At 40.7% G+C, this 11,486-nt stretch overlaps 1 protein-coding gene across 4 annotated transcripts in view; it reads left to right on the forward strand.

The window, feature by feature from the left end:
- The window catches only part of SMAD9 (SMAD family member 9), a 75,197-nt gene extending 70,271 nt beyond the window's left edge, over window positions 1-4,926 (forward strand). For 3 of the 4 annotated variants that reach the window (XM_003270278.4, XM_030818517.1, XM_030818519.1), the window contains one exon: window positions 961-3,302. In XM_003270278.4, coding sequence (XP_003270326.1) covers window positions 961-1,104 — 144 coding nt within the window. In that variant the 3' untranslated portion in view covers window positions 1,105-3,302. Of the gene's footprint in view, window positions 1-960 lie in introns of all 4 variants that reach the window. The other variant, XM_003270279.4, reaches the window with a different exon arrangement.
- Window positions 4,927-11,486: the final 6,560 nt, after the last annotated feature.

Here is an 11,486-nt window from a genome sequence, read left to right on the forward strand (position 1 = left end):
ATAATCTGTGGTAAGAGGTTGAAAGGCCAAGTATGTGGATGCAGGTTGTGTGGAAACTCTTATTTCTGATGTATTCATTTTTCTCATTAAAATACAAAATAAATCTATGAGTTGCAGGTATGGACAGGGAAAAAGGGGTTGGAGGTTTTAGTGGAGAGGAGCGATCACCTAGGAGGGGGACATGAGAGAAGGGACTGGGGGGGGTTGTGACTGCCGGGGACATCACAGGTCCACTTGAGGTTCTCAGTCATGAAAGTAAAATGTGATCAGGCAGCATGGTTGTGTTGAAATCCAAGTTTAAAAAAACTACAGAGAATCACTGCTCCCAGTCACAGACTGATATACTTGGCTGTGCTCTCCCTTCATTTTTAAATATCCTTTCATTGATACATAACATATAGAGAAAAATATGCAAATTTTTTTTTCTAATTTTTACTGTCTCTCTTTGAATGGTGATAAAAGGGAAATTGCCAGGTGAACTGGAGAGAGAGAGACAGAGTGAGAACACACAAGCTTTGATAATGAGCCCTGAAAAACCAAGAGCGCCTTCCAGTTCTGTCTTGACTGCTTTCAGGTCCAGTCACTGGTCTGCAGTAACCATTTTGTGCAAGAAGCTGTCCTGGGCGTGAAGGGGTGAACAAAAGGTCAAGTTTCTTCCTTTGTGGAAGGGAAAATGATTTTTCAGTGCTTCCCATGTGACTGGAGTGCCAGAACCTCTCTAGATCCGAGTATTCAGTTGTGAACCCTGAGGGAATGCACTGATTTGGATTCATCTGAAGGCATCTGGTTGGTGCGAGAGTTGACCTGTGTTTACAGGAAGGTAGAGGCCATGTTGTCTCCCTCTCAGGTCTCAGGAGCTACGCTGGGGTGTGGGCCCTGCGCCCCCCTGAGCTCTGCCTGGGGCTCTGGAGGCCGAGTCTAAGTGTGGCACCATCACTCAGCTCCTTTCTTGTTTTTCAGGGTTGGGGCGCCGAGTATCATCGCCAGGATGTCACCAGCACCCCCTGCTGGATTGAGATTCATCTTCATGGGCCACTGCAGTGGCTGGACAAAGTTCTGACTCAGATGGGCTCTCCACATAACCCCATTTCTTCAGTGTCTTAACAGTCATGTCTTAAGCTGCATTTCCATAGGATAGAGGCTATTGCAGGGAGTGGCTTGTATCATTTCAGATTTGCAACTGAAGTTTCTAAAAACATGTGTAAATACATAGAATGTATACTGTTCTTATTTTTTTTAATCACCATTTGTTTTGTGCTTTCTAGTTAACCTGATGCCAGTACGGTGCAATTGGAAAAGCAGGCCCTTGGTGCCTGTGCTATAAGCAGCAGATTTTGTGGGAGGAAACAGTTGAGAGGCAATATTGTCAACAGTATTTGAAGGGTGTTAGCAGAATAAAAGGCAGCTTTAGTCAGCCGTGTCGTTATACAGCATGTTGTGTGGCCTCACAGAAACACTGAAACTGTTTATACAGCAAAAGTCAGGTATTAGCAGCACTAGAGCAAATATCACTCAGATGAAACAAAGCAGTGAAACCCGTACAGTTTAAACGATGTCACTTTGAGTGCTATTGGCAAGAAAAAAAAAAAACAAACTTGTACAATGAATTAATGAGATAGGCCATAGAAACTTTATTTCTAAGGTTGACATACCTATAGCTGGGCTCCCGTGCTCTTATCAGTGGTACATGTTAAACTGTGATCGGAAAAGAAAAAAAACTGTGAAGCCAAAAGTCGTGTTCCCTCAGTCTACCACTGTGAAAACAGAGTCTAATATGGGAAAATAAATATGAAAATAGCATGAAATGCTGTTTCCCAAATTACAAGATAAGACCAGAACTTGGTCCAAGAGCCACCCAGGGAGACTCCTGCTTTCCACAGAGGAGACCAGGTTCCTGTCGTCCTGGGTGTTCGTGTCAGGCAGTCCTGCAAACTTTGAGTCTGCACAGCATGCCAGAATAGCTTGTGTTTCAGTCCTGTGTCAAGAAGCAGGTGAAACCAAAGGCTGGAGAAAAGCGTCACACGTCGACTTACGCTTTCTCATTTCCCACGTTCCAGTCTCCTGGGAAGGGCACTCTTTTGCCACGTTTTCCTGCCTCTTGGCAAATATTAACTCTTTGCAGATTACTAAAGCAACAGTAAAGACTTTGAGAAAATCTAGATACATTACTGGATCAATGAGTTATTTAACCTGGTGTCTCTGGTGATTATCTAAAGTCTCATACCTGGAAATAAATTCCCAAGGAAAGTGATAATAATTTCATAATCATCTGTAATTTCTGGGGAACAGTGGTACTGAATAATAAGACATCTTTTAAAAATACACACAATATTAAAAACCTATTCTTATTTTACTTCAGATGAGGGAGGAAAATCCCCCAAATTTCTAGGTACTTTCATGTCTATACTTGCCATGCACTAAACACTGCATTGCTTGGAAAAATATTTCATACCCTCTTTAAAAATGTACAATTTAAGATGGCAGTTAATGCATGTAACAGACAGCACTTCAGTAATCCAAGAAGTTTCTTCATTTATACATTTTATCTCAACTCTTTCTAGCATTAGTGCACATGGTAGTTTTTCTAATTAAATTGTATTCAAGGTAGAAATGATCATGTGAGAAAGATATATGATTGAGCTACTACTGTCACCTCGTATAATGACTAGTGTTATCTAATAGAAACTTTCATATATACACCATAGAAAAGAATTATTACATTTTACATTGAAAAATGTAATATATGGCCCATGTAGTGTATAGAAAAATCTGTAGTTTATTGGTTCGTCAACTATGTATTGTGCACCTACCTATAGGTGTCGGGTACAGTGTTAGGTACTGTAGAATCAAATGTAAATAAGAGACAGTCCCAGCCCTCATGGAGCTGAGAATCTAATAGTGAATCTGTACAGACATCTTCATGTTTCAGAACTTTTAAAACAAAACAAAATAATGCAATCTATCTTTTGCTTGAAAGAATGTAATTGATTTCTTATCTCTGTTTTGAAATTTTTATTTCCTTACTCTTCTGCAAAGTCAGGTAATGGATTCCTTGTATAAATGCTACTTTTCTTCCATGTCTCAAAGTTGTTTTTTTTCTCCCCTTTCTTCCCTATTTTCCAATAATTCTCCATCTCCCCTTTTCTTGGAAAAGGCATTAATATGGTGAATCTCATATGGGAACCATTCCATGGGAGAACTTCAACACAGTTTTTGCTCCAGAGATCAGACATAGCTTTCGCGATCTCTCTACCAGCTATCTAACTTCTCCTCTGGTAATTTTTTTTTTTTTTTTTTTTTTTTTTTGAGACGGAGTCTCGCTCTGTCACCAGGCCAGAGTGCAGTGGCATGATCTTGGCTCACTGCAACCTCTGCCTCCCGGGTTCGAGTGATTCTCCTGCCTCAGCCTCCCAAGTAGCTGGGACTACAGGCTACCATGCCCAGCTAATTTTTATATTTTTAGTAGAGACGGGGTTTCACCATGGTAGCCAGAATGGTCTCTATCTCTTGACCTCGTGATCCACCCGCCTCAGCCTCCCAAAGTGCTGGGATTACAGGCGTGAGCCACCGTGCCCGGCCTCCTCTGGTAATCTTACAGCTTTACAGAATCAATCTAAACTGGTGGCTCATAAATGACATTAAAAACAAAAAAAATCTGGATGCAGTGTCTCATTCCTGTAGCCCCAGCACTTTGGGAGGCCAAGGCGGGAGGATCACCTGAGCCCAGGAGTTTAGGGCTGTAGTGAACTATGATCATACAACTTCATTCTAGCCTGGGTGACAAAGTGACACCCTGTCTCTAAACAAAAATCAAGAAACAAAAAACTTGTATTTCCCTGCAGCTTTGGGAAGCCAGAACCCAATATTGCAGTGAATCTGAATTTTCTGTGACAAATAAATTATCAAATTGGCACATATGATCATCACCAGTCATGTCTCATCAAAAGCCTTTATTAAGATGCTTGTAAATTTTGAAGAATTTAGAATTAATGAGAAGTTAACCCTTTAGTCATTGTAACACAATCATATTTTAATCAGCTTTTTCTTTTGCTACCAAGAGTTTCAAAAAATAAATGCAGTATTTGATTTCAGGCTTCTAAATGTGCTCATTTAGCATTCATTCCTTGATGTAGACAATTAAAAAAAAACTGAATAGCATTCTTTCCAGGATGACTAATAAAGCAGACATGCTAAGCCTATAAATACATCAGCACTGCAGGTTTAAGGTTGCCACGGACAAGGATCACACAATAGAGAACGCTGCAGTAACGTTTTGGGCTGCTCACAAGACCCAGAACATTGATCAGTTCTTGTTGTTGGTTTATTATTTTTCTGTTAAAAAATTGTGAAAAGTTTGTTTTAGCTAGATGATATTTTAATAGCTGCAAGTGCTTTGGAACTATAAAGATGTCACTACTTAACACATATACCTTATGTTTTGTTTTGTTTTGTTTGACACTCAGTATAAATCAGGAAAAGTTAGCCAACCACCTAGCATTTAGAATCCTCATTTTTATTGTCTTCTAAGGATTTGGATGTTCCCATAACAGCAAAAAAACAGCAACAAAAACATTTCATAAATATTACTTGATAGACCGTAAGCACCTGCTTAACTTTGAATGTGTCCCAAATATTTAGTGTCTATATATATACATATATATATTCAACAAATAAAGCAAAATATAACATGCATTTCACATGTTGTCTTTCCCTGTTACGATTTTAATAGCAGAACTGCGTGACAGCTTTAGGTGATCCTAGCATATATTAAATTCAAATTAATGTAAAACAGATTAACAACAACAAAGACACTTTCTATTTGAGTGAAGTCATGCTTTCTATTATAATAACTTGGCTTCGGTTATCCATCAAATGCACACTTATACTGTTATCTGATTGTTTATAATAAAGAATAGTGTACCTATATGTCTTTTGGCTCATTTTTCCTGTAAACCTCATAGAAGATTCACTGTATGTGGGTCTGCAGCTCCTTAAGTCAATTAATTTTAAACCATTCTATTTTGAAAATAGGATGTTAAATTCCACATGCTATAGAGAAATTAGGTAGTGGTTTTGAATTAAACACCTTAGAATAACCGTCATGAAGTACAGATCTTGAAGATACTTCACAGTAACTTTAGAAAGGATATATGTAGAACCTTTTTCTGGATAGTAGCAAATACGTGATATTGCAGTATATAGGAAAGAATGAGCACTTTTATTATTGTAAACATCTGTACATTGCTACAGATTGCCTATTAGAAAGGTGCTAAAAGGCAACTGGTGAGGGAGAACTAAGATGAAATCCAAAGAAATATGAACACATCTAAAAATGTAAATTCTCAATTCCTTTCATTCATCTAAATTTCCTTCTAATCTTAAAAAGGAAGGGGAAACTCTATACCTATAAAGCAGCTTTCTTATTTACTTGATCAGAGTTGTCAATTTTTTTAACGAAATGGAGCTCTATATTCAAAAAAAGTGTTTTGTGGAACTCCAAAATATAAACACATGAAAGATGTGCCAGTTTAGATCCTGGTGGGGACCATGAAGCCTCCAGTTTACACTGTAAGTTTCTGGAGAGCAGTGATTGTGTCTTGTTTGTCTCTGCATCTCCCACGGTTCCTGACCCTGTGCTTGCATCTAATATTTGGTACTGGCATTTCAAACACGGATACACATTCTTTAAACATATCATGGTATAGACATAAAATACTGTCTTTAAACATTAGCCCGTCTTAGAGAAGAAATATTTTCCTCATCCTAGACTCCTTACATTTACTTATCAGATAGTTCTTACGCATCAGCAGGCACTGTAGATACAATGACAAAAGTTCCTACTTTTAAGGAGCTTACCATTTTGTGGAGAAAGATGAACAAGTAAGCCAATAATAAGCAGTGTGCTGTCAGCTGTGACAAGCCGCTGGGACCACCGAGTGACATCTGCATTAGGCCCTGGGAGAGTACCAGGGAAGGCTTCTGGGCCGATCCAAGGTCATCCTTCTGCCATCCTTAATGTCAGTTCTCTTAGTAAATCATCCTGGGCATTCCTAAAGCACGTTAGTGCCTGCTGTCTGTGTTCCCATAATACTTTGTGCCCATTGATGGTCAGTATCAGTTCCTGCACCACACTGTTTACTTATCCATCTTTCTGCCAGGCTGGGATGTCTTTAAGGACAGGGATTCTATTTATTCATTTTCAGCATTTCCCAGCTACTGTTTGTTTAGAAAGGCTTTTGGGGATCACGTTGTAAAGGCAGAAATGGTAGCTGTTTTTAACTCTTCCTTTAAAAATATCAAAGTATTTAGCTTCTCCTTTCAAAATAAAAGGCATTGCAAGCCTCCAACTGCATATCACGTAACCATGCACAGCAGATAGGGATCAGAAAAGCATGCTTGTGATTCAGTTTGGAAATAGTTATCCAGCTGCATAGCAGTAGCAAGGAAAAGTAGCTTTAGCAATTAAACAGTAAAATTGCTTGTATTCTGAGCATTTATTTTCACAATGTGAATTTGAGTATGACAAGCATAAAGAATTTTGATGTTATAACACCAAGTTAACAGACACTAATTCTGAAAGTTTACCTCTGCATGAGCACTGATGGTTCCATTATTTGCATGCATCTGATAAAAATGTTAGGTATGGCCTCAGAATGACTCAATCTAAATGCCAACGTTAAATTGAGTAAATATAAGGAAAATTGTATTCCGTTTGGTTTTTAAGCCAAACAATTCACACCTGCAATGTGTTATTTGGAGAGAACGCTTGCAAGTGGCAGGCCAACTTCTCTCTAGTCTCATCATTTAGGAAGGAAAAGCCTAAAAATTATCAAAATAGGCCAGGAGTAGTGGTTCACACCTGTAATCCCAGCACTTTGGGAGGCCGAGGTGGGTGGATCACCTGAGGTCAGGAGTTCAAGACCAGCCTGGCCAACATGGTGAAACCCCGTCTCTACTAAAAATACAAAAATTAGCTGGGCATGGTGGAGGGCGCCTGTAATCCCAGCTACTCAGGAGGCTGAGGCAGGAGAATCGTTTGAACCCAGGAGATGGAGGTTGTGGTGAACCAAGATCGTGCCATTGCACTCCAGCCTGGGTGACAGAGCGAGACTCTGTCTCAAAAAAATAAAAAAATTAAAAATAAATAAAAATTATCAAAATAATCCACTGATATTTAAGCATAATTTCAAATATTCCAAACATCATGCTGTAAAAGTGTTTTGTCTTTTTTGATGCCATAACAGTATATGCTTCCTTATACATTCAGTCTTCAAGCTAAATATAATACCATTTTATAGTTCATTTGTTAACACACTTGCTTTTCTTGACCCAATTATTTTAAAACAAATTAAATATAGCCCATCAGTAAATGAATGTGGAAAGTGAAATTTGTCTTAATAAATATTGAAGGGTATACTGAAATGATTGCAGTACAATGTTGAAAACATGTTGATATGCAATAAAATATTTTAAACTTAAAATCATTTCATACACCATAAAAAAAGTTAAATTGATGATTTTTTTCTAAGGGAGTTTGTGAGATTATAGATTACTATGAAAGGCGTTCGCAAACAAAAGTTGGCAAAGTTCCTATTTGTTTCTCCTGGTTTGGCATAAAAAGGAAATACAAAGCTCAGTGCTGAAGGACAAGAGAGGGCTCTTCAACTTGCTGAAGGAGTGGAAAAGAACTAAAAGGAATGGAAAGAACTTTTGTGAAACAGGGATCCATTGGCATTATACCATGTAAATCATGATAGCTTGACATAAAGGAGAGAGGCAGTAATAGGCAGGAGTTGGAGGTAAAGGGTTTTGCATACTAAACTGAGAATTTGGACCACAGGTTCTTAAATCTACAATGACAATTTAAAGCATTGCTACTAGTTACTTTAAAAAGCAACAGTCTATGATAGACCCTCCTTGGGTCCCCCTGAATCATGATCCCCCTATCCTTGCTCCAGGCATGCTACAGATTGCTTTGGAAAATTGTGTTGGAAGACATCTCAGAATTTGGGAGTTTAAGGCTCCAAATCGTCCCACTGCTTATAAGCTTTATCTCTAAGAGTTTGGTTGAAGTTTAGAAAGCTTTGGGTAAGCAGCAGAGGGCACTCAATGTACAATAAATATCGCATATTCTAACTTGAGGGAAATGGTTTTTTGATTCAGAGTATGCAATTGGCTGGGCGCGGTGGCTCATGCCTGTAATCCCAGCACTTTGCGAGGCCGAGGCGGGTGGATTACCTGAGGTCAGGAGTTCGAGACTAGTCTGGCCAAAATGGCAACACCCTGTCTCTACTAAAAATACAAAAGTTAGCTGGGTGTGGTGGTGTGTGCCGGTAGTCCCAGATACTCGGGAGGCTGAGGCACGAGAAGAGCTTGAACTCGGGAGGTGGAGGTTGCAGTGAGCCAAGATTGTGCCACTGCACTCTAGCCTGGGCAACAGAGTGAGACTCTGTCTCAAAACAAACAAGAAAACAAAGAGTATGCAATCATTTTTCTTACAAGTATTATAGCATACAATCTAGTTGGTCACTATTGTTTATACTAGCTAAATTTATCTTTTAAATAGGCAAGGTACTAAGCAGTGCTTGCCTTAGAAACGTAATGAGATTCACCCCCTACCACTGGAAGACTTTTATTAATTTCCTGTTGCTGCTGTAAAAAAGTGCCACAAATTTTGTGGCTTAAAACAGCACAAATTTGTTTTACAGTTCTTACCCTTACAGTTCTTGAGGCCAGAAGTTTGAAATCTGTCTCACTGGGATAATGACAATGTGGTGGCATGGCTAGTTCCTTCCGGAAGCTCTAGGGGGAATCGTTCTCTTGCTTTTCTTTTCTCTTTTCTTTTCTTTTCTTTTTCTTTTTTTTTTTTAGCTTCTGGAGGCTGCCTGCATTCCTTTGGCTGGCTATGCTTTTCTTGAATCTCTCTAACCTGTTGCTTCCATCATCACATCTCCTATTCTTCCGTAAGCAAGCATTCCTCTTGTAAGGACACCTGTGATTACATTTAGAGCCCATCCAGATAATTCAGGTTGATCTCTCCATCTCAGAATCCTCAATTTAAGCACCTCTGCAAAGTTCCTTTTGCCACATAAGACAACATCAACGAGTCCTGGGAATTAGTACAAGGATATCTTGGGGGGCCATTATCCAGCCTATCACAAGACTCTACTACTGATACTAGAGGGAGGCAGGGAAGTGCTGGGTAGAGAAGGGTGGGGTCCCCAGGTGAGGGCTCCACGCTCGGGCCTGTGCCCACAGACCTAAGTGAGAACAGGGATTCCTGTTTTCTCACCCAAATGTTGCATTTCCCAAGACCACTCTGGCCTGCCATGCCCCCATCCCATGGCCCTATAAACCTGAGACCTTAGCAGGCACAGACACAAGTGCCTGGACATGGAGAGGAGCAGAGAAAGAGAGTGGCAGAGAGTGACCAAGAGCGGGAGTGGCAGGGCGACATGGCAGAGAAGGGAAGAGGCGTCTGAACATCTACCGAGAACAGCAGGACTCCAGGGGAAGATCACGTTCCCACTCCATCCCCCACTTCCGGTTCCGCATCCATCTCGCTGAGAGCCTCCACCACTCAATAAAACCTTGCAGTCATCCTTCAAGCCCACGTGCCATCCGATTCTTCTTGTACACTGGGGAAGAACTTGGGATACAGAAAGCTGTCACACTGGCCACTGCCCTTGCAATAAGGCAGAGGGTCTATCGAGCTGATTAACATAATCCTTCTGCAGATGGCAAAGCTGAAAGAGCACACTGTAAGACACGCCCACTAGGGATTCGGGAGTCACAGACAGCCATCCCTAGATGCTGCCCTGAGGTCAGAGCCCAGAAGCGTTCCCCACGGCCTCTGCACCTGCCTGTCTGCATGCTCCTCCTAGGGGTTTGAGCAACAGGGAGACCAAAAGAGTGAGCCATACCCCTGTCGCATGCCCTGCAAAGGGGATAAGGGAACTCTCGTTTCACTAGTTATCTTGCGCTCTAATCAGAACCATTATCAATGGAAGTTAATGGTTAAAAACCATTATCTATTGTTAATGTTATTAGGTTGTATCCATTTCCTTTAACATAGGGTCCTTCTTACAGCTGTCAGCTGTCCAATAAACCAAGAATTTGACTGACTTACTGTGTAACTATGGTAGGTTTTACTTCAGTGACCTCCAACGAGCCACACACATCCCAGTGTTGATGGCCACCCACATGACTTTGGGTTAGCCATGTGACCTAATTTGGCCAATGGCATGTTAGCAAGCATTATGCAAGCAGAGGTTTGAACGAGTACTTGCACAATGGGGCATGTCTTCTTGGAACAGTACTCTTGGGAGCAAGCCCCCATGCTAGACTACTGAATGAAGAGATGTCTGTGGGTCACGTGCAGTGGCTCATGCCTATAATCCTAGCACTTTGGGAGGCCAAGGCAGGTGGATCACCTGAGGTCAGGAGTTTGAGACCAGTCTGGTCAACATGGTGAAACCCAGTCTCTTAAAAATACAAAAAAAAAAAAAAAAAAAGTTTGCCAGGTGTGGTGGCACATGCCTCTAATCTTAGCTACTCAGGAGGCTGAGGTAAGGAGAATTTCTTGAACCCAGGAGGCAGAGTTTGCAGTGAGCCAAGATCGCACTATTGTACTCCAGCCTGGGCGACAAGAGCAAAACTCCATCTCAAAAAAAAAAAAAGAGATGACTATGCACAGAGGCTCTGGAGAAGGGGCCAGCAGAATCTCTAAAGGCCCAGATAGTAAATATTTTTGGCTTTGTGGGCCATGTGGTCTCTGATTGTCACAACCACTCAGCGCTGCCACTGTAGTGCAAAAGCAGCTGTAAAGAGCACATAAGTGAATAAGCATGGTCGTGGTTATGTTCCAATAAAACTTCGTGGACACTGAAATTTGAATTTCATACAATTTTCACATATCACAAAATATTTTTGTTTTGAATTCTTTTTCAACTATTAAAAAATGTAAAAGCGATTTAATTACTGAAAATGTAAAAATTACTGCTCATGGCAGTACAAAAACTGAGCATGGGTTGGAGTTGCACAGGGGCCTTTGGTTTGAAGCCTCCAGCTCTGGAGGATGGGAGGTCATCTTGACTGTCCAGTCATAGCCACACTCCCATCTGAATGCGGCCTCATGAGATACCCCAAGCAAGACTACCAGAAGAAACGCTCAGCTAAGCTCAGCCAACCCACAACATTGTGAGGAAAAAGAAAAGAGGTTGTTATTTGAGCCACTGTGCTTTGGGGCTTTTCAGTCATCTAACACATGGCAACAGTAGCCAGACCTGTAGTTGTGCCTATCATTCAGGTGTTTGGAATGTTGATAAAACTTTGCCTGCTGTTCATCAAGAGGTCTCAGGTAAGCAGCTTATCACAAAATACAGGCAGTACCTGCAGTTTATTATATGGTTGCTACTCTGGTTCTGATCAATATCTTCTTCAGCTTGCTATGCCTGTATGTCAACTATTTAAGAGATTTCTGTTCA

Source organism: Nomascus leucogenys, chromosome 9 (genome assembly GCF_006542625.1).
Source record: "Nomascus leucogenys isolate Asia chromosome 9, Asia_NLE_v1, whole genome shotgun sequence".
Classification (NCBI taxonomy): Eukaryota; Metazoa; Chordata; class Mammalia; order Primates; family Hylobatidae; genus Nomascus; species Nomascus leucogenys.